This window comes from Kwoniella bestiolae, chromosome 5 (genome assembly GCF_000512585.2).
Source record: "Kwoniella bestiolae CBS 10118 chromosome 5, complete sequence".
Classification (NCBI taxonomy): Eukaryota; Fungi; Basidiomycota; class Tremellomycetes; order Tremellales; family Cryptococcaceae; genus Kwoniella; species Kwoniella bestiolae.
In genome coordinates, this window is record NC_089245.1 from 132,947 (window position 1) to 155,213 (window position 22,267).

Sequence of the window (22,267 nt, forward strand, 5' to 3'; positions counted from 1 at the left end):
ACTTGCAGAGGAGAGGGAGAAGTGATGATTACTGTATCTGGCTCGTGTGATTGATTGGGTTGGATCTCGGTCAGCAGGTGAAAAAAAGGCTTTTTCCCATCAAACAGAATATATACATATATAATTCATCAATCCCCATCAGACTCCCCCCCCTCTCTCTGACTTTATCATTACTTTTTTTTGATATTCTGATTCATCTGCCAGCCAGCAGTACTATACACCATGTCTATCGAAAGATGGAATCAACCAATGCCGTTCGAGCTGAACGAGAAGAAGGACCTACCAGCCGATACCTACTCTGGTCCGGCTGGGGAGGACATCCGACCCAGGGAGGAGGAGACCCACAGAGCGTTGAAGAGTAGACAGATCAGTATGATTGCTATTGGTGGTGCCATTGGTGAGTACGCTTGAGCATTTCAGAAAAAAAACTGCGATGTACGTGACGTTGACTGGTGCATGTATGGATGATCCGTAGGTACTGGTCTGGTCATTGGTTCAGGTACTTCCTTAGCTAGATCCGGTCCTGGTTCAGTATTTGTCGCGTACTGTATCATGGGTGTTGTCTGTTTTGGTGTCCTTCTGGGTGAGTCAGATCATAAATACGACCCATCTGGACAAAGTGTTGATTTGATCTGGATTGCTTGGTGGGAACTAGCCCTCGGTGAGATGAGTACCAAATATCCTACCAAGAAAGGTTTCGCAGGACACGGTACGAGATGTGTGGACTCTGCTTTTGGTTTCGCAACTGCTATTATTTATCTATGTAAAGTGAGCGTCGCATTCGTCGTGCTGTATAAACGACCCAACCTGAGGTGCAAGTACTGATAGCGGTCACAATGATTGTAGTATCTCATTCTGTCCCCTAACCAAATCGTCGCCGGTTCGTTGGTCATTGGATACTGGAATCAATCCATCAACAAGGCTGCCTGGGTATCCATCCTGATCGTATTCGTCATCGCTATCAACACGATGGGTATCAAGTGGTTCGGAGAAGTCGAGTTCTGGTGAGTTGACATGATTGCAACGAGCTGGGAAACCCAGATTGACTGGCGCGTACAGGCTCTCATTCATCAAAATCATCACTCTCACCGGTCTTATCCTCCTCGGTCTGATCATTGACCTGGGAGGTGTCCCAGGTCAAGATAGATTGGGTTTCGCCTACTGGAAACACGGACGAGCCTTCAAGCCTTACAAGGTTACTGGTGATACTGGAAAATTCCTCGGTACGTCTACCGTTCTTCCTAATCTCTCCTACCTCCATTTCCAGTGTCAGAGCTCATAGACTCGGCGGTATCTAGGTTGGTGGAACGCCATGGTTCTTGCTCTCTTCGCATACACCGGTTCAGAGCTTGTAGCTATCACTGTGGGAGAGGCCAAGGTGAGTCTGAACCGCGTCTCAGATTTTGTGTGTATGTGTGGCAGTTTTCCCTGACGTGCATTCACAGAACCCCAGGAAGACCGTACCCGCCGCCATCAAGAAAACATTCTTCCGGTGAGTCATTTTGATCATTTCCATACGTCACAGAGCGCTAATTCTTCGAGAGAATGCAGTATTATCTTCTTCTACATCTTCGGAATCTTGATTATCGGCATGATCGTGGACAGTTCTTCACCTTTGCTTGCCCAGGCTGCTAAAGCTGGCACTTCAGGTGGTGCTTCCGCTTCGCCATTCGTGGTTGCGATTAAAGCTGCCGGTATCAAAGTGCTTCCCTCCATTATCAACGCTTGGTAAGTGCTATACTCACCTGTCGTCTCTCCCTCTCCCTCGATACGTATAGGGAGATGCTGATATGATGTATACATTGCAGTATTCTCATTTTCACCATTTCTGCTGCCAACTCTGATCAATACGTTGCTGTGAGTGATGAGTTTGCTATTTGCAACGTGCATCGGTGAGAATCGAGTTTGGGAGCTTATCAGATGACTTGAACATAGACCCGAACCCTCTACGGAATGGCCAAGGACGGACACGCTCCCCGAATCTTCACCAAATGTACCAAGCGAGGAGTCCCCTGGGTAGCCTTCATGTTCACCGGTGGGTTCATCTCCCCTTCTCAATCTCAGTGCAAGGCAAAGGGCTGACGTTCGTGTCATCCGTGTGACATAGGAATGTTCATGGGTCTCGCCTACCTCGTCGCTTCCGCCGACGCTCTGAAGATATTCAACTACTTCGTCAACACCGTTACCATCCTCGGAGGTCTCACCTGGGTATCTATCCTAGGGTCTCACGTGGGATTCATGCGAGGAATGAAAGCCCAGGGTATCTCAAGGGATACATTACCTTACAAGGCTCCTTTCCAACCTTACTTGACCTATTTCTCGCTTTTCATGATTTGCTTGGTCTGTCTCTTCAAGGGTTTCGATGCGTTTATGCCCTTCGACTACAAGACTTTCATTACCAACTATATCGGTATTCCCGTTTATGTCATCTCGTATGTTGGGTACAAGCGTGAGTTTCACTTTGGCTTTCCTATAATCACATGTCCTCTACCCCTCTGTCCGGTCTAGGATTTCTGCCACTCGTTACGCCGATATATTGTCAAGGGAATACTTGTGCTGATCTCGTTATTACCCCCAATCCTAGTCTTCTACCGAACCAAGGCAGTCAAGATGCACGAAATGGACCTCACCTCAGGTTCAAGGGAGTTCTATGATATCGACGATTCTGAGACGGATGAGGATCTGCACTACCAATCTTTGACTTGGAAGGAGAAGATCGTCTGGCAACTTAAGAATTGGTAGTTGCGTTCCTGCATCGTCGTTTTCGTCTGCATCTTCAGTGGCGGGAGTTGTTTCTGCGAAGATACGGATAGTCGTACAAGTAGATGGACAGTAGTTGGATGATATGGACGTGTGTGTATACGAGAGGATGGACATGTTTATGGGTATCTATTATATGATCTTTATGCAGTCGATACACGTTATGCGTATTCTGTCTTGAATCGAGGGTTTGACATGACCATGGTATCGGAGGTATTGTCCGGTCGTCATAGTTGTTTGATGGATGACTCACCGAACGTCACAGTTCTTCCATTCTTCCAGATCAACTGAGCAGATCGGACGAGGTCCATGGATGCATGGATCAGTCAATTCAGAGTGCATTTACTCAGTTGGAGCTGATACAGGTTTCATCGCTCCTCTTCAAAGCTCGGCCCGAGTACAGATATGGCATTGAACAAAGTGAGCGATGGGTAGATCGTCAACTGGAATGTACCACAACCGAGAGGTGATGGTGTCAGAGGGTCGAGTCGTTATTCGATGCATAGATGTTATCGATATACTTCACTTTCAAGATCAGGTGTCCAGCACCGCCAGACAATTACAAGGGGTATGGGGTATACGATACAATTACAATACTGATATTAGACATATATATAGTCATCTGTATTTACATGGCAAGAGTGATTTATGATCATGTTTTCTTCCTCCCTTCAACTTTCCTCGTATCTCTCGAACCATCCTTCTTTTCTTCATGTGAGATTACACAGCCATCATCTCCACTCCTCCCATCCAGTTCTCCTCATTCACCTTCTCACTCCCAAACTCCATCATCTCCACTTCCATCCCAACCATATCGAAAGGTAATACCCCGTTCATCCAGTTCCACTGACTCTGATCCAGTTCCACTAAAGGAGTGTCATTCGATCCTGACCCTGACTTTGAGGCGGTGGTGGTAGTGGGTGTGATGAGCGGATAGACGGATGTGGTGGATGAAGGTGTGCACATTCCTGATTGGGGTTGGGTGAGGTACTGGTCATCGAGACATGAGGTATCATCTGCAGTGGGGATATCGTTGTTGGTGGTGGTATTGTGGTAGGTCGATTGGGAGTATGAAAGACCAGCAATATTATCGAATTCGGATAGATTGAATGATTCGGTAGTCGGTGAGGGAGGTAGGGGTATACCAGCGATATAAGAGAGATCAATCCCTTCTTCAGCTGAGATGATCCCACTCCCATGACTCGAGCTTGAGACCTTCCTCTCTCCGCTGAACATACTTCCATCGAATGGACTTCCCAGTCCCTCGGCATTATTCTGAGAAGCCAATAACCCTTCCAACGCTTCGAAAAACCCTCCATCCAACCCCTCCTCATTGCCCGCCAACCATGATGGACTACCCACATTTGATCCTGAGATAGATGCGATAGAGGGTATAGATTCCAACGTATCTGATCGAGGAGATAGGCTGTCAAGGGAGATTTGAGGTGAAGCAGCGAGAGTGGAGAATTGCTCGTATGATGATGGGTCTGATAGAGCGGATGAGAGGAGTGATTCGATTGATACTAATCCTGCTGCGAGGTCGAGATTGGGCTGTTGAGGGAAGTTGAATGAGGAGGTGGAAGTGGGTGTATCGTATACCTGTCCTCCGAGGATATTCCCATTATCGGGAGTAGGGTTGGGGTTGAATACCGGGTTGAAGTTCAAGTTGAGTGGGGAGGGAGGAGTAAAGTTGAATATAGGTAAATTACCACCTTCCAACGCGTCTACTGGGATGTTGAGCATACCCGTACCCCATTCTATAGCGATCTGAGGGATATTCTGAGCATCGAAAGGAGATATGAACCCTCCATTTGGAATTTCACTTGTACCTGATACTGTCGAAGTTAACGATGGTGATCTGTTCATCCTTTCTCCATTACCCATCTCTGGAAGAGCATTCCCGGTTGATTCATCTTGGTTGAATGGCAAATTACCGAGAGAAGAGTCGAGTATAGAGGAGTTGGGCGCATTATGAGATGATTGAGCTTGAGCTCGACGAGGCAAACCTCTGACTTGTCGTTTGTTGGGTAAGGGTGAGGGGGTGGAGGTTAAAGGGGAAGTTTCAAGTTTGATTTGTTGTGCTCTCTTTGGTAAGGATTGGATTGGTCGATTGCTTGAGGATGAGGATGAGGGAGTTCTTTTTGACCCTCTGTTTCGTTTGTTCTGGAACTGTTATTGAGTATGACGAGGGTGTGAAGTGGGAGGTATGAATGGGTGTAGGTGAAGGAGGTAAAGTCGAAATGGCGTATGGGTGTATCCACGTGGTATGGTTCGATAATAAGGTACGAGGTGGCAAATGAGCGTTTCAAGAACAATAACAACAAATAATCAGCAAATGTACCCTATAGTTGTGTGGATATCCCGGATCAAAGTGGAGCAAAGGAAATGAAGGAGGTCAAAGCGGGGGTACAGTCATGATGCGTGAGACGAGGAGGGTACAGTGAAACAATAAGAAAATTTGAATGAGAAGAAACGCTTGGATACACCACCCCCTTTTCACGGGAATGGGTGGAAAGAGAGAGGAGATGAAGGACTTACCCAGGTTCGTACCTACACAGTAAACAAAAACACGGTCAGCTTGTATGCAGCGAGATAGAGATAGAGAGAAGGACAGAGGAGACGTGATAGAATGGATATGAAACGATGTACTCACTTGATGAGGTGTGATTCTTGCTGCTTCTGCTATTATCGCTGTCTCGGCGGTTGAGAGGATCTTGGTACGCGAGTAAGCGGCTTCCAGAATAGTAGTCGTTTCCTAGGGAAATTCGTTCAAGCTTTCTACAGGTAGCATTGTCTATGCACAGGGCGACGACTCACAAGAGAGAAAGTTGACAATTTTTTGTGGTGTTGATTTTGTCGCAATTGATAATCGTTGACAGTGTCGTGGACAGCATGTTTGACCTGCACGCAATACTTCTCAAAAAGCGTCTCAAAGATTCGACACAATCGAAGCTCCACATCTTGATCCCTCATTCCGCCCTCAGACTCCGTCGAAAGTAGCTCCTTGATGGTCGACTTAAATCTGGCATACCTATTCTGGCACTCCTTGTCCAGGTGCTCGGTAACCTGTAACCATATCCTTTCATTGTACCCCTCTTCCAAGATACCTGTGATGATCCCGCTGAACATCCATTCTCGAGAAGGTATTCGAAGAATTGGCTTTACGTGACTCGTCGATAACGGGGTATAGCGAAGTGATTGACCACATATCTGTCGAATTCGGTCAGCGGTGGCTATGAGATCTGATAGTGCAGTTTGTGAGGTCATCTTGGTCAGTGTGAACCAAAGTCTTGGTGAAAGTATCAAAATCGACGAGTACAGAGGTGTATCGGCGGGTGTATATATGTAAGATACGTATACGTATACATATATACTCGTCACGTACGTGAGTAGAAACGTACTGTGAAGGAGAACAATAAGGGTATTTCTCGGTCGGGTTGTGGTGTGTGTGTCAGTGCATCAGGGTACAATGGGATATGCACCATCAGAACCACAATACAACCGGGTACAGTTTCACACAACAACAAGATATAACTTATTGTCTTTATTCGTCAGTAGTGCAGAAGGCAGGCATATATATTACACTTCAGCTCAAATAGCTTGTCCCATATTGCCATTGCATCAGATAAAAATATTGAATAGTTAACAATGTCTACCCGTATAAACTCCATGGTCGACCTTCAACGGACAATCCTGCTTGGACTTAGAGATGACGACCTCCCGCAGCTTGATACCTGGCTGTCAATGCTGAATGGCATGCGGCGTGATACCTCAGTACATGTCGACCCTCAGGCATCTACCGTAGCATGGACGGTAGCGAACAATGTCAAACAGCTATCAGCCGGAATGCTCAATCTACAGGATTCGTTCGATAAATCTCTCAACGAGCTCTCACAGCATGTAGAGCGGCTTTTCATTGAGGGCGGTGAGTCTAAAGGCCTCTAAAGTTTTAGATTTGTGTGCTCACTTTTCCCTTTTCTTTTTCCCAGCTAAGAAACGTACACTCGATTCACCATCAACCCCCTCAACCCCTCTCCGCACCTCCAAACGCCCCCGAGCACCCTCCCTCTCATCCCCCCGCACACCCATCCCCCTTGCCCCTTCACCGACCCCCTCCGAAGCTTCCACCCCTCCCAAGAAAGAGAAAGATTCCAAAGAGAAAGAGCCTGACCACTCCGTCGTTCGACTATGGTTCCTCAACCACCTCTCCCGACCATACCCCACCCTCTCTCAGAAAGAAACTCTCGCTACTAAAGCTGGTATCACGCGAAATAAAGTGGACAGTGATCTCACGAACTTTAGGAGACGAGCTGGATGGACGGATCTTATGAATCGTTTTTGCGGGGGTGATAGAGATAAGATGAAGAGGTTGGTTGAACGGGTGGAAAATGGTAAGGAGACTAGGGAGGAGGTACTGAAGAGTGTGCAGAGGATGAAAGATTATCTTGGGAGACGGGAGGAGAAGAGGGTTGGTGATTGGATTAGGGAGGTGAGTGTCTCGAGCTCCGAGGGTTGCATTGGATTCCTTGATGGTCATCACTTTATTCATTCACGCCGTCGCTACCATATCATTCTTCACCATCGTTCTTGTTCTGATGATGAGGTGTTCTCTCATCGTCACTGCTTTTTCCCTTCACCTCCCATTCAAATCTTCGGACTTGCCTTCACCACCTATTCAATCCCTACTTTTTGAACTTGCCTTCACCACCCAATCATACTATCGCATTGCCATTGTCCCTTTACCACCTGATCACATACACCCAGTTATTCCCTTCATCCCCTGTTCATGTATCATCGCTAACCCCCTTTTAAAGGTCACCGCCCTCACATCGTTACTGACCAGCACCACCGGCAGCACCACCACTTTTACCTCATCATCAACCGACTCAGCCTCTACCATCTCGCACCACCGATCCTCCACCTCCCTCTCATCCCTCTCCCAAGCATCCAACATCCTCAACCCCACCCCCCGATCACTCTCTGGCTCCTCCGCCTCGTCCTCATCATTATCCGATACCTCCTTCACCCTCCAACCAGCTCAAAACCGAAAGAGGCTCAACCCCAACGCAGAGGTATTCGTACCCAACAAGCGATATGCTGCGTCCACCTCTTCAAGACAATCTTCAACAGGATCTGCAAGTGAGGTCGAAGCTAGATGGGTGAACTCTTACGATCCCTCTATTTGGTCTACTACTACGAGTATTCCTCTACTTCCTCATATATCTGCGAGTGCGAGTGCGCATAATACGTGGAGTATCCCGAGAGAGGGGGGGTTCCAACCTAGGATTGTCAGTTGGGATAGTAATGGGAGTGTGAGTGGGGTGAGTGGGCAATTGTAGGAGTGGTGTAAGGTCGACACATCTTTGGATGATCCAGAAAATCTCAAACAAGATTTGATTGTCATCACTGACGAGACGAGAGGAAGAAAGGAAGAAGAGCATAAACAAAACACGTGATTGTGACGATGATACATGGGCATTGATTGTGTAAGGATCATAGTCTGTACTTAACATTTCCTCTCTTCTTCATGTGCTTTCCGTTTCTGCTTTATCTCGTATACCATTATACCTTCTTGTACCATTCCATACCCATATCTAAACACCCATCTAGATCAAGAAATCTTTTGTACTCTTTCCTTTCCTCTTTGATACCCGTTTTGATATTCTCTGCTTGATGTTTCTCTCTCTACTTGAATCTACCTCCGAGCAATGTTCTAATGGTTGCCGAATGACCGTATATGATATATATCCGAGTATGGAGATCCTGCAGAGATCCGTTCTGTATGATGTAAGCAGTGATAGCAAACGATGCACTTGGTGAAGTGAAGTAGAGTAAGAGATGCAGCATTCTTGAGGAGGAAAAAGGGAGGGAGAACGTTAATATGCTTGTTTGAGCAGAGGGATAAGATCCGACTCGGCCGGAAGAGCTGTTCCCTCCACTTTCACTTAAATGAATAGGAGTGGGCTATTTATAATCATACTCGAGATGATTATTTCATCCTTCATTCCAACTCATCGATTCACCTCCACTTCGCGATCATCTCTACTCTCACTCTCGAAGGCTGTCTTGACAAGTATGAAGGAACAGGTATAGTCGGAGGCAAACATGTGTATAGATTGAGCTCAACATTATTCATCAGCATATCGAGGGGATCAACAGTTCTTCCGGATTGTATATTGGGAGGTGAAGAGGAATTGTATATAACGAGTAGGAGAAGGTATCTCTAGAGGATCTCGGACATCACAAGCTCAAGACATCTCTATTCGGATTGGCCGCTATCATACTAGAGGGTAGTAACATCATCCCACTCTACCGATCGAGTGACCATCAAATCGAGATAGTCCCTCGTTATCTTGTTAATCACCCTCTATTTCCCTCTTAACTTTCTCGTCACGTTCAAGCATCATGACGACTGAGAAAACCCAAGATATCGATATCGAACGTGCTTCTACCTCCAATTACCCACCTATAACCGCTATCGATCCTACCCCTTCATCATCCCGCACTCAAGTCAACGAACAACCCTCTGCATCAGAGAAAGAACGTGATATTCAGCCGCAGCCTCAACCTCAAACTCAGGCGCAGATACCGATAGATGGCGAGGATGATATACCTGAAGGAGGGTATGGCTGGGTTATAGTGGGTTGTCTGATAGCTATCAATGCTACGACTTGGGGTAAGTCATCTCTCTCCAATATTAACTTATGAGATACTAAATGACATGAGGCGTAGGTATCAACACGACATACGGAGTCTACTCGTCATACTACCTCTCAAACAACTATTTCGATGGTGGATCAACATTAAATTACGCATGGGTCGGAGGACTGAGCGTTGCTACGTGTCTGCTTTGTGGGCCTTTGGCGAATGCCTTGAGTAGGTGGTTGGGGTTCAGGATTACTATGTTATTTGGTAAGTGTTCTTCTATTGCGCTCCAGTGGACTTGATATCGTATCACAACCTTTACCGTTATACGACGACTAAGTCAAATTTCTAGTCTAATAGCAGATGCTGAGTTGATGTGATATGATAGGCGTCGCTGGTATCGTCCTTGGTCAGTGTATGGCAGGGATCTGTAAGAACTTTGGCGAATTTCTGTTCTGTCAGGGTATATTGTTTGGAATGGGTGGGTGGTTTCGACTCGACCATCTACTTCCTATCTTCTGCGTTTGGTCTAGATAGAAGATGCTGATGTCCCTATCCTATCGTGTTGCAGGCCTCGGTCTCACACTCGTACCCAGTCAACCGCTATTAGCTCACTGGTTTAAGAAGAGATTAGCTCTTGCTACTGTAAGTGTATTACATCTCACCTGTCCTACCGATCATATGTTCCAGTCTCATCTCCGATTCCCCTTGGCAGACCAAGCCCCATCGCTGACACCTGTGCACGCCTATAGGGTATCGCCACCTCCGGCTCAGGTCTCGGCGGCCTCATCCTATCCAATACCACCCGACTCGCAATCGACAACATCGACGTGAAATGGGCGTTGATCATCAACGGGCTCATCTCATTGGTATGCCTCGTACCTGCTGTGCTTCTGCTTAAGGGGAGACATAAAGCTGTTGGAGCGAGGCAGGCGCCGCTGGAGTTGAAATGGGTTATTCATCCTGGATTCATCTGGGTCTGGTCGTGGGCTGCGTTCACAAGTGAGCGAATCCGATCTGTATATCATAATTTAGAAAAAAATACTGATTCTTCTTACGTGGTTTAGTGATGGCCTACTTCATAGCCCTGTACTCCCTCGCATCATTCGCCACCTCAGGCCTTCACCTTCCCCAATCGCAGGGCGCAGCCCTCCAGTCCATCCTCGCTGCAGGTCAAATGATAGGTCGTCCCTTATGGGGATACTTCCTCGATACAGGCGGTCGAATCAACCTCACCATCATATGCTATATCATCTGTGGTCTATCCACCCTGGCCATCTGGTTACCTGCAAAATCATTCGGAGTATTGATCTTCTACGCATTAGTGCAGGGTATGACAGGAGGGACGATCTGGTCCGTCTCCGCCCCATTAGTAGCAAGAGTAGTGGGGGTACGAGATCTAGCCTCGGCATTGAGTATATATTGGTTGATCCTTGTTGTTCCTGCATTGGTTGGACAACCGATCGCCATTGCTTTGTTGGATTATAGTGAGAAGAGTCTGGGGAGACAGGGGGCGGAGGCTTACTATATTAGTATTGGCCTTTGCGGCGGGATGGCGATTGGGGCGACATTCTTGTTGGTTGGGGCTAAGAGGTGGATCCAGGGGGATTGGAAGGTATTTAAGAGGACGTAGAATTGGGCTAGAAGAGGGACATTCATATCGATGTTGATGATGTGAGGAAGAGGGATGAGGTGGAGGGGAGGGGAGGTGTAAGGTTGGTGGTATGTAATACAACAATGGAGATTACGGAGAGAGTGTAAATCAATGCCGGATTGGTAGTAAATGTAAGAACAGATATGTAGAAATCTAGAACGGAAAGGTAGGAAATGTATTCGATGGTATCTCTGACTTGATTCACGAGTTAGTATCATGTCTTCATGTATTATACATGTACTGAACTGCCCGAGAGCGATTGGCTATGCTTGACTTTGTTTTCACTGCTCCCCTCTGATCTATACATTTTCGAGAGGGGCATGTCTTATCGGAATCGCTTCAGCTTTGATTGTTTCAGCTATGTATATACACCACCTCCTTTGTATGACGATGCAGGCTTGTTTCAAACTGGGAGACTCGTAAGTCACCATAACTATGTCATGAAGTCGAGCGAACGGAGTTGAATATGTCATTTTGATGACTCGACCGGGCGTTTGCGTATCTGTTGTAAATCTGAATACAGTATCTCCTATCAATACCTTCCTCACTTCACTTCCGTTCTCACGTTAGAAAAATACTTGACGATGAATTACTTCCAGATCCCTATTTCAGAGTCCCAGATCTCTGCGCCTCAGGACGACAATAAATCGTTCTTTCAACAACTAGGCATAGACATGGGCTGGGACTGCACGCCCTTTGACCCACCATTTCCGGCTTACTCTGCGTATTCCGGTGATCCTAGTTTGGACACATATGGAGATTCAGCTGAGTATTCGGGGGAAATCGGCTCAGTAGACAACGCCAGTCAAGGAACGAAGAGATCATATGATGATCCGAATTGGCAGGATGATTGGTCGACTATGGATCGAGGTGGGAAGCGTCAGCGAGTGTATGGCTCGACTGGACCAGAGAACAGTCTAGATACTGCCCAGTTCCAAGCTCAAGCTCTGGGCGATAAATCGCATTCGTCCCATGCTGGAAGCATTCCTACCGAATCTCATCAAGCTCCTGGTTCTCTGTCTACCACCCAAACGAACGAACGGTCTGGTACAGAAACAAAGAATGACGAGGATCAGATCGTAGCCAGCGCCACCACCAATAAACAGGAGATGCTTAGGGTACTCCGCACCCCATGGACCAGATATAAGCCTGGGAAAGTACCGGATGAACTCATGCAGTATGCTAGTGAGTTTTCGACCTATCGTACAGTATACGCAACTGTCGATGCTGCTGTACTGAAACCACTACTGATCACTCGGTCGCTCACGTCAACCACTGAACAGAGGGTCGTAAAATCCCTTTGCGATGGGACGAGTCCACCCGCTCGTTGGTCCATTATGACTATTACAATATCTGTCCGAGCTGTGTACGATCCGCCAACGAGGAACTGGTAGGGTTTGAGGAACCGCGGAACAACATCTGGGCCAATGAGACAGGCGTATTTTGGTTATCCAATAAATGTGTACGTCTATCTGCGGCGTCATTCAGGCTCAGTAGCGGTATTGCTCACATGATATAGTATTGATTGGTCATTGTTTTCTGACAGGCCGAGTCAGCTACTTGCAAAGCAGCTATCAAAAGTGAAATGCCTTGTATGACCCCTGGTCTTCTCACGGCTTCTAGTCAGAAATCTAAGCGGTACCGACAAAGGGTAAAGAGTAGGAAAGAGAAAAGATCATCTTTGAAGCCTATTTTGTGCCAATATGGTTTAGATGGATGACAATCAAGATGAATTGGTGGGTTGTGCTGCGTCGTTCTTGTTGGCACTATCATCACTGCAAGTTACGGTTAGTCTTTGACGATCGGTGATCAGTAAGGGGGGATCTTGAGCTATAGAACGAAGCGGGACTGGAATGTTCTCAAGAGGACGTGATGAGGTTAGAGTGTGCATCGTATTGAAGGGAATTGAGACTTGTCATAGATATGTGGTTGGGCAAATGGAACGCACATGTTCGGACCGGTTTGTAAGGTATTCATACGTATTGGTGTGGCTCGAACAGTCCGAATATGGGTACAGTAACTGTGAAACTTAAGATAGAGGAATGGGCTACCAGATCGATGATGTTCTATTCTTGACCATGTATGTAGTTATCTGGCTAATGAGCGCGAATGGAGAGTATAACCACATGAACAGTATTGCATCGCTGCGTGCCGTTGACGCATGTTACTTGCTGTTCAGATCACTGAGAACTGGTTTCTCAGTCTTGACTTTAGGCTCGCTAGGCCCCCATATTATCGAGCGCACACCCTTTCACTGACGTTCCCTTCATACCCTGCCTCTTTGAAAAGTCGGATTATCATTTTTGAAATTTTGTCGCTCCGATTTCACTGGTTCTTCCCGGTGGACTCGAGATCATGGAGCCGGAAAGACTCGTGGATGCATACATAGCGTACAATCAGTGATACAGAACCCACGTTCATTGTTACGCTCTGTTGGTCATAAACTCTTGGGTATTCACGTCCCCCCGTGCCTCATGATGGACAGCTATCTCACATCCCCTGATGCGGAAACAGGGTACGAAATGAAAGACGAAGACCATTGGTGGAGTGCTGAGCAGCAGGAACTCGGACGAATGCAGTGGGATCAAATGACAGGATTTCCTACTACGAACTTCTCCGCTTGGGACACGGCTGCTTTCGGACATGGCAGGGCACCTTCGTTTCTGGATGAGTCCCACGGGAATGATAATGGGCATGAGGTGAATGATATCGATCCTACTCGAAGGCTGACGGGATACGCGCCCACGATCGGCTTGGACGCCATATACGATTGTCGCGGGGCAGGAAGTATGGTACATGCCCCACGGACATTGGACACTGATACCACCCCAGCTTGTCCCGAAGAGGAATCCGAAGAAGTAAGCGGCGGAGGAGCGGATGACGGTACAAAGTCGACTAAGGGTAAGATTCGATGCGTGGACAAGTCCCGTAGTCTCAGATCCATGCAATGGTTCGACTCACTTTGCTTTGTTCACTGCCCAGGTGCGACGAACGATACCTGGAGCGAATCCGAATTGCGCGAAATAGAACTCCTGCAAATGGATCTTAGTCGCTTTGAAGCTGGATCCCTCCCTCAGACAATCAAGGATTGGGCAGGTACGTATGATAACATGCTCTCAGGTCATCGCCCCTGATAACCCTCTTAATCGGGCGATACGATGCAACGATTGATCGTCGCTCGAAAGGGCTTTTTGATTGATTACTGATCAAGCAGATACATAATTTACTGTACTTTTAGGTGATCGAGATATACCAACGTGGTATGATCGAAGGATCGGGAAGATGGTCAATTTCAGTTTTCTTGATCTGTGTCCGGGAGCGCACCGTCAGATCATTGGGCTTTGCAAACCGAGAGACAATAAATGGTCGGACTTGACGGGTATACCATCATTGAACAGCCGTTGCGTGAGTCCGGGTTGGACGAATGATTGAGGCTGATAGATGATATTCATAGGCTCAGAACAAAGCGTGTCGTAGTGCCATGAAGCAGAAGATTCCAATTCTTGATAAGCTGATCTCGCAAGCGCACCGCCAAGATTGGCAGAACCATAAAAAATCAAAACCACCCGAGGTGACGTTCGAAGTAAAATAGAACTTCCGATGATTTTGATTACTGCTATCGTGTCCAAAGACTCTCAGATGCGCATCCAAGTGATAAAAGTATGCTATTCCTCAATATGATGGTCCTCCGCTTGTTATATCCATACCAGTAACACCTCGCCCCATACAACCGCCACCAATGGTACTGACTCGTCAACTGCTGGTTAGAAGAGCGTTGAACGATATTGTCACAAAACGGAGACGAAACTGCATCATTCTGCGCGAGGATTGACGTCAGAAATCTAGTTCTTAAGGTAGATGATAGACAAACAGAAGGGAGGGTACCAGGAAGTATAGGTGGGCGATGATGTATCATACTATCCCTCTGCCTCCTAGATTGCGTCTTTTACGACTGAACCAACTCTGTCCGGGATGTACACACTTTTCGGAGCTGAGCAGTCAAAAGCCCAATGTGCGACCAATGAGCCTCAGCAACGAAGTAACATTCTCACCGACCTGTTCTTGGTTATGGAGACTTGCGAAACGAAGTTCAACTAAGGACAGAGTGAGAGGTCAACTTGTCAAAGGAGATCCGGTGCCACCTTCGGACACTCTGACAATCTCGGTCTCAAAGACTCTGTCTTTGCAAAGGAAGGCGAGTCAACCGGGTTTCACAGAATCACACAGTTCGTCATGAATCCTTCTCAAGATATGAAAAGATAATTTCTCCATTCGGAGCGCTAGTTGCACGTCATAGGTAGATTGTTTGGTGACTCACAGCTCCTGCGTGATAGACTCAGTTTACACCTCCATTGTGAGAGAATATACAGCTCATCGACTCGATTTCTCGACCAATGAGCATCAACTCATAGTAGTACATATAAATAGATTCCTATCGCATATGATTTCCAGCCGTCCCCCTTCGTTTGGTACTTTGTATCGCTGAAACTTTTCAAATCTGATTAACCTCTCACTTCGATATGAACCCTTATTATCAAGGTCCCCCTGCAGATGAGTACAACGATTCCTGTGATTCCCAACAACGGGCTGAACTATTAAGGTACCAAGGGGAATGTGGGACAGGTTTGAATGACTCTTCATACTCTGCCTTTTCAAATGTCCAAGATGATCCTTCTGGGGTTCTACCCACTATCGATCCGACACAACTTGCGCTTAGCCGCAACAGTCAGCCCATACAACCTACTTATAGATCAGTGCATCCCGACTGGAACCAAATGTCCAATACGAGTGGCAAGAGAACGCTGTCTGATACCTTATCGCAATTTGAGGTATCGTCTGATGTACGTATGGCCAAGCGACAACAATCATCTGGCATGGATAAAGCTAGCTCTCCCATTGACCTCGCGCCATCAAAACATGCGTACGAGTTCAATGAAATCAATGACAAGTATGAAGAGCGATTGCGTCGCACAGTCGGATCGAGCGGCGACCCTTCCGACACGCAACAGCGGTCAAACTTGGACGACACCGCAAAGGGGGGTGCGTCAGGATCAGATGTAACGGGCCAGGTGCAAGGTGAGGATTCAAATTCTGATATGTCATCGAGGCGGACATCACAAGGTTGATTGTGATGTTCTCGCTCCAGATGGTGCGGAGACCGAGGATGAAAGACAGCTCAGATTATTGAATACCCGTTGGGATGCGTTCAAAGTCGACGAAGTGCCCGATTATCTCAAGAAATACGCATGTAAGTTCTATCTTTCTTTCCTTTTATCGGCTGAGTCTGAAAAACAATCGAAATGACGTCTACAAGGGGGCAAGCCTATTCCTACTAGATGGGACCAGACTTTGGGAAAAGAGGTCCATTACCCATGGCTCAACCTATGTCCTGGTTCCAGACATCGCATTAAACCGCTCGAAGGGATCATGGAGCCTCGTGACAATCCATTTGCTAAGGCGACGGGTCTGCAGTGGTTAGCTACGAGATGCGTGCGTGTTTCCCCGAAATAAGGGTCGTCATTCATTCACTGACACATCGGGTTCTCATGTAGGCGGAGGACGCGTCATGTAAAGCCGCCTTAACGGACGAGATGCCCTGTGCCATGCCTGGTATCCGAAGAGCAGCGAGTGAGAAAAACAAACGTCTAGATAAGCGAAAATGCGCAAGGGGAAAGAAATCGACATCAGAACCGGCGCCTTCGTATGGTTTGAAGTCTGCTACAGAAATCAGCCAACGTAGCCGGCCAACCTACGAGTGACTGGTCTGACATTGGCTTCGACTGCGTATCACTTCTGGGAAGATATGTAAAAAATCAGTAGCGAGATTGTAGTGCTACCCAGATATGCAAGAGGAATAAATGATATATTCAGAAGACATCGTTCATGTTTTGTAGCGTGTCGTCGGTAGACACAGATCCGAGACCATTGTGATGCGCCGTAGCAATTTTAGAGATCCTCAACGGTAGAATCAGTAAAAAGAATTAAGCACCATTGAAATGCATGCTCCACCCTCCGCTTCAACACGTTCTACGTAACTACGTTTACTCTTCGTCCTCAACTTCGTCTTGGTCGACCTTGAAGTATCGGAGAGAGTAGGTGTCCTTGGAGGTGGCAACGACTCTGCGGGAATAGAAAAATCAGTATGATGCGACTGAAACAAAGGTAGAGGTAAAATGACTCACCGGAGGAAGTTCTCGAAAGAGTTCTTCTTGAGGTGCTTCTTGGTGAGGTACTTGAGGTATCTCTTGGAGAAGGGGATAGAAGAGGTGAGGACGAGCTTGTTACCTGGGGAGTCAAGGGGAATCAGTTTTAGTGTCGATGTTGAGCAGTTATAGATTGCGGTGAAGAGGAAGCATTGCTTATGAGCTCCATTCTATTCGATGTGATGGGCTTAAGGAGTGAAGAGACGCCCACTCACCCTCCTTGGCAATTTGGATCTTGTCACCTAATTGACCAGCCTTACCCTCAACCTTGATTCTGTCGTGAAGGAACTTCTCGAAAGCAGCCAAGTCGAAGACGTTGTCGTTAACGGGGACGGAAGCGTCGACGTAGAACTTGTGGAGGGGCTTGCCGGCGGCAGCGGTTTTAGAGGCGGCAGGAGCTTTGGGCTGTGTTGTGATAGAAGATTAGCATGTTTGTTTGAAGGATGGATTAGGTTAGTGCGGGTCTTGTCAGATAGAGCGTTGAGCCCTTAATGACGCATGATACACCAATTGCATCTGGGGATGTGATGGAGCATATAGAAGGAGAGAACGAAACGCACCATTGTGTCTACTGATTTCAGCAAAACGGTGCTTGTTTTTGGTATAAAGTAGTTTTGGGTTGAAAAGAAAGAAGATGTGTATGAAAAGTTGAAGTTTGGTTGAATCAACGACATTGACAACAAGAGGACAAGTGAAATTTGCCACGTGGACAAGAATTTCTTTTGACATTGTTGAAAACCCGTAATTTCCGATTGGTGTGGCACATCCTCCAACGGTCAGAGAACACCATAGGATGTCAGCGTTTCGCGAATTCGCTCGTCACTATGCTGTTCTCTTATGTATAGAAGATGGCATATCTCACAACTCATCAAGATGGAAAAATACATAAAAAGCAACGATGCAACCCTTGTTCTACTGGATCAAGCTTGCTCTCTGGGTGGAGCTTCGATACGAGGCCTCACGGTAATCGACAATGCATGTCCACTGGTAAACGAGCTCGTCAACTATCATAAATTGTCATTTCGATATATTTCCCGAAATCGAGGCCGTTCAAAGTTACAAAAAAAAGATACGAAAACGAAATTACTCAGAAATCCCCCAAAGAGTACCGGTCCTGGTGACTTCCAAAACAGAGAATCGAACTTCCTTCTGAGGATATGTGAAAGACAATTACAAGTCTTCAGTCAGCATAGGCATCATCAATACTTGGCATGCATGCTTTTAAGTGGGATCACTCAGTCAATTCCAATGTCTTCGCAACTTCGTCACACCTTCTTGAAGGTCTTCCTCTTCCGTCTGTTTCCTATCTCTCTTCGTCCCATGACTATCACTATTTTTCTTGACTGTATCAGCCCTGTTCTTATCCGTTCTAACACCTCTGATTAATCGCGTGTAATACTCGCCTAGGAGTGTGCTCAGCGCGGCCATGCAGCTTGCATTAGAGGTCTGCGGAATCATCACCATCATGTCAATAGGTACACTCGATGAAATGAGATGGAAACGATCTCATGAACGGATGGATGACTCACACAGCTTTGTGATAGCCAATCCAACCCCGTAACTCGCGAGAACACCCCTTGGTGCGACTTGGTCATTCCCCTTGGATAGAGTGGATCATGACACGGCCCAGTAACATATTATCACATGGGTAGAATGTATCGTCCTTCTTCGGGCGCAGGATACGTGAGCCTGTAACATAGATGGACTAGTACTTCAGCAATTGCACGGTATCCCGTAAGGTAGGCCACTCACCTAATATGCGTTTGGTGAAGGCTGATAACTTGGGATAAGTCTCCATTTTCCAGCCTGGCTCAGAGTGCGGAGGGCTTTCGGTCGAAGTCGAAGTCGAAACTACGGTACTTGTCATAGCTGTCGCTGCACTTCCATCTTGCTCATCTCCATTGGCCCTATCGCCATAATTCGTGCGTGACCGCCCTGATACCGTTTGTAATGGTGCAGTCACATTACCATCACGGTGCTCCCCTGCGATTGTCTGTCCGGCTTTGGTGTCCGTGTAGTCGCAGGACGCAGCATTCCAATCGAACAATGTATCGTCCGTTAACGGGTCGTATTTCTCTTGGTTTTCACTCATATCGCTTATCTCTTCTTCCGCCATCGACAAGCAGAGTCCAATCCGGTCATTGTATCTTGTGTCTGCTGCATACCGTTTGGTTGATAGACAAGAATTGATGGATCGAGGGTTGATCTGCCATTCGTTATTTATCGGAGAATCAAGCGGGCATCAGGAATGATCTGGTTCTGTAGCTCCTTTGACATCTTGGGAATACCTCAAATTACGTGGTGTCCACTTTGTTCTCCGACCATTTTCGAACTCCACTCCTGATAATTCAAGTTCGATTGACCCATACAATATGCATACTTCCTTCCTACTGCTATACAAACTCCCTTTCTTCCTGCCTGAAACCAACAAACGATGTAGACTAAAATTACAACTGTCTACCCAACAGCTCCTTGATCTCAACCAATTTACCAGTCTTAAAACTCTCGTTCGCGGCCAGCCCCACGGCCATAGCCAGCGCACCGTCCGTCTGGTCAGCTGATAATCTGTTGATGGGCGATTTGTGCTCCTCTTGTCCTGGGACGGGACCGAATATTTGGTCGAGCATCGCTTCGTCGCCTCCGCCTGTGTGTCGATCAGTCATCAGTATGTGCTGTTTTCCGATATATGAACAGGACAGGGTGGAGCATACTGATGCCAGGGTGTCTGGTATTGGTATGATATTCTGGAGTAGAGGTGAGAACTCACCATGTCCGCCTGTAGCCCATACGAACGGCACGTCCTCCTTCTCGCCCCACAGCTTCTGCAACGTAATCTTATTATGTCCCTCATTCTTCAATGCCTTCTCACCGTGGACTACCCCCTCGGCACCACCACCTTTCTTGCTAGGTACTCGATGGGTGGACTCGATGCACTCTACTTCGAGTCGTCCTTGATCGCCGTTGAACATGACCCTGTATCCTTCCCATGGCTATTCGCGACACATAGATAATCAGCTATCCGCTCCATGGACCAAATTATGAGAGGCGTAAAAGCGGTAACTATGAGATGAAGAAGCAATGAAGTGAAGACTTACGCTGTACGCTGTCAGGTGATATGTCATATTCACACCCGACTCGTAATGCACCAAGACGGACATATCATCTTCGATGGTGATATCATCGGCGAATACATTCATATCTCTGTGGTAGTTGTCTAGATAAACCCGATGTTAAGTCAGCCTTCCGCTCAACATGGACTGCGTACAACGGGATACCGAGGAGGGATCAGAGGGAGAGAACAAAGGTGTACATTGCGACGAAACCACTCACCAACATGCTCAGCATCATGATACAAAGCCTTCAACCCCTGATCGTCCTCCAGATGAATCGCAAACGGATCATCCTCCGCCGCCTTTGATCCCCTCGCTCGGTCGTAGTCCCTCGCCCAGCCTGATTTCTTGCCCTGCTCGGTACCGTAGAATGATAGGGCGCCCATACCGAATACGGAGGCTGGTTTAGACTGGATCCAGAAGTTGACTAGGTCGAACTGCATAATCAAGTGCGTGTCAGCGAGAAGTCATATCAGACGCTGGGAGTGTTTTTTGTGCTGGGCTGTGAGGTAAGTATTACAAGAGACAAATACTAACGTGATGGGAAGATTTGTGAACCATCAATCCACCGGATTTGTTCTTGTACCTGTGCCATCTTCTGAAGTAGTCCGCACCGTGGACTGTATCCTACATACGAGAGACATTAACATTCAGCATCATGGCCCGGCAAGGTATCGATACGTGTTCTGAAAGTAGTTCGTGTGAAACTCACAAGTAACCACTCGAAGTGTACAGACTTGACATTCCCGATCTTCCCCTCGGCAATCACCTCGGCAACTTTCCAGTGCACGGGATTATATCGGTAGTTGAAGAGGACTGCGGTATTGTGCATCAGGTATTAGCATGAATATTTCAGCTCTCATGACCGTTTGAAGGAGGTAAGACCTAGATCTTGGGATGGGACGTCGAGGTATGGCACTCACCTTGTACAGATCCATTGTTCTCCTCCACAGCCGATAAGATCTTCTTACATTTCTCAACGTCGCTGCCATACCCAGAAAGATGATCAGCTTGGCGGTGTACCTTGAGGCGAAAAGCCGAACACTCACGTGGTCATAGGTTTCTCAGTCAATACTTTTATACCTTTCTTAACGGCAGGTACGATGTATAAATCGTGTGTGAAATCTATGGTGGTAACTACGAGGATATCGAGGTTCTCAGTATCGAGCATCTTGTTGAAGTCTTCCTATTACGAGTTTTAGACGAGATCATATCAGTCATTGTCCGTCTGCTCTCTTCGTTGGGCTGTTGTGCGCCCGATGGGAGGTGTTTACACTCACAGCTGCATATTTCTTGGCCTCTGGTCGACCGTGCTCCTTCAATAACCCATTATGATGGTCCATTCGATCGGGGTTGGTATCGCACAGAGCGACTAGTTCGAGGGAAGGTCGAGTAGCGATGGAGTGGGTGTAGAGCTGCGCACTCATCAAACTCAGGATCAGTGTCCACCAAACTACCTTTCCAACCTCACTCTGTATCTTATCTTGGAGTTCCTCGCTATCATCTAGAGGTATGATCTGGTCTACCCAACAAGACATGAGAAACTCACCCTCGCTCTGTGTCCCGTCCCTACGATAGCTACTCTCCCAGATAACTTGGCTTTGTTCTGAGCTGACATGATGATGTCCGTTACGTTCTTGTGTTTGAAACTGTTGTTGACGCTATCAACCTTAAGAGCAGACTGGACGCCATCGATCCGACGTAGATATATACACCTTCAAGTGTACAGTACCCACCTCAACAGCTGATAAACGGTGTGATGTTGATCCGACCACGGCCCGGAAACGGTCCCGGATGCACCGAAGTGGAGGTTACAGTCCCATCACATGCTGAGGTAGATTACGTTATCTTCTGGCTCATGTATCATTTCCCAACTGGCTGTTTTGACGGTCGGC

The 22,267-nt window shown here is 47.1% G+C and overlaps 10 protein-coding genes across 10 annotated transcripts; 6 read left to right on the top strand and 4 right to left on the bottom strand.

The window, feature by feature from the left end:
* Nucleotides 1-222: 222 nt before the first annotated feature.
* I302_106449 (uncharacterized protein) lies at nt 223-2,742 on the top strand (the record flags this gene model as incomplete). The annotated part of the gene is made up of 12 exons (XM_019192906.1): nt 223-397; nt 476-583; nt 656-768; nt 847-1,004; nt 1,060-1,223; nt 1,299-1,378; nt 1,446-1,492; nt 1,552-1,728; nt 1,809-1,857; nt 1,936-2,035; nt 2,108-2,449; nt 2,585-2,742. 12 exons carry the CDS (start codon nt 223-225, stop codon nt 2,740-2,742), a joined length of 1,671 nt encoding a protein of 556 aa, XP_019045903.1.
* Nucleotides 2,743-3,480: 738 nt separating this feature from the next.
* I302_106450 (uncharacterized protein) lies at nt 3,481-6,027 on the bottom strand (the record flags this gene model as incomplete). The annotated part of the gene is made up of 4 exons (XM_019192905.1): nt 3,481-4,929; nt 5,299-5,310; nt 5,414-5,515; nt 5,578-6,027. The coding sequence occupies 4 exons, from the start codon at nt 6,025-6,027 to the stop codon at nt 3,481-3,483; spliced, it is 2,013 nt and encodes a 670-aa protein (XP_019045902.1).
* A 381-nt stretch (nt 6,028-6,408) lies between these two features.
* I302_106451 (uncharacterized protein) lies at nt 6,409-8,099 on the top strand (the record flags this gene model as incomplete). Its single annotated transcript, XM_019192904.1, has 3 exons — nt 6,409-6,685; nt 6,750-7,249; nt 7,575-8,099. 3 exons carry the CDS (start codon nt 6,409-6,411, stop codon nt 8,097-8,099), a joined length of 1,302 nt encoding a protein of 433 aa, XP_019045901.1.
* Nucleotides 8,100-9,165: 1,066 nt separating this feature from the next.
* On the top strand, nt 9,166-11,038 carry I302_106452 (uncharacterized protein; the record flags this gene model as incomplete). The annotated part of the gene is made up of 6 exons (XM_019192903.1): nt 9,166-9,436; nt 9,493-9,672; nt 9,794-9,886; nt 9,977-10,050; nt 10,158-10,407; nt 10,473-11,038. The coding sequence occupies 6 exons, from the start codon at nt 9,166-9,168 to the stop codon at nt 11,036-11,038; spliced, it is 1,434 nt and encodes a 477-aa protein (XP_019045900.1).
* A 605-nt stretch (nt 11,039-11,643) lies between these two features.
* Nucleotides 11,644-12,453, top strand: I302_106453 (uncharacterized protein; the record flags this gene model as incomplete). The annotated part of the gene is made up of 1 exon (XM_019192902.1): nt 11,644-12,453. The coding sequence occupies one exon, from the start codon at nt 11,644-11,646 to the stop codon at nt 12,451-12,453; it is 810 nt and encodes a 269-aa protein (XP_019045899.1).
* Nucleotides 12,454-13,536: 1,083 nt separating this feature from the next.
* Nucleotides 13,537-14,193, top strand: I302_106454 (uncharacterized protein; the record flags this gene model as incomplete). Its single annotated transcript, XM_019192901.1, has 1 exon — nt 13,537-14,193. One exon carries the CDS (start codon nt 13,537-13,539, stop codon nt 14,191-14,193), a length of 657 nt encoding a protein of 218 aa, XP_019045898.1.
* Nucleotides 14,194-15,579: 1,386 nt separating this feature from the next.
* Nucleotides 15,580-16,818, top strand: I302_106455 (uncharacterized protein; the record flags this gene model as incomplete). The annotated part of the gene is made up of 4 exons (XM_019192900.1): nt 15,580-16,135; nt 16,206-16,307; nt 16,374-16,549; nt 16,612-16,818. 4 exons carry the CDS (start codon nt 15,580-15,582, stop codon nt 16,816-16,818), a joined length of 1,041 nt encoding a protein of 346 aa, XP_019045897.1.
* A 282-nt stretch (nt 16,819-17,100) lies between these two features.
* On the bottom strand, nt 17,101-17,825 carry I302_106456 (uncharacterized protein; the record flags this gene model as incomplete). The annotated part of the gene is made up of 4 exons (XM_065870280.1): nt 17,101-17,179; nt 17,242-17,344; nt 17,478-17,667; nt 17,823-17,825. 4 exons carry the CDS (start codon nt 17,823-17,825, stop codon nt 17,101-17,103), a joined length of 375 nt encoding a protein of 124 aa, XP_065726352.1.
* Nucleotides 17,826-18,501: 676 nt separating this feature from the next.
* I302_106457 (uncharacterized protein) lies at nt 18,502-19,354 on the bottom strand (the record flags this gene model as incomplete). The annotated part of the gene is made up of 4 exons (XM_019192898.2): nt 18,502-18,708; nt 18,792-18,838; nt 18,907-18,951; nt 19,015-19,354. The coding sequence occupies 4 exons, from the start codon at nt 19,352-19,354 to the stop codon at nt 18,502-18,504; spliced, it is 639 nt and encodes a 212-aa protein (XP_019045895.2).
* Nucleotides 19,355-19,709: 355 nt separating this feature from the next.
* Nucleotides 19,710-21,990, bottom strand: I302_106458 (uncharacterized protein; the record flags this gene model as incomplete). The annotated part of the gene is made up of 10 exons (XM_065870281.1): nt 19,710-19,906; nt 20,030-20,252; nt 20,358-20,476; nt 20,593-20,809; nt 20,910-20,999; nt 21,085-21,188; nt 21,296-21,357; nt 21,422-21,558; nt 21,653-21,787; nt 21,922-21,990. The coding sequence occupies 10 exons, from the start codon at nt 21,988-21,990 to the stop codon at nt 19,710-19,712; spliced, it is 1,353 nt and encodes a 450-aa protein (XP_065726353.1).
* Nucleotides 21,991-22,267: the final 277 nt, after the last annotated feature.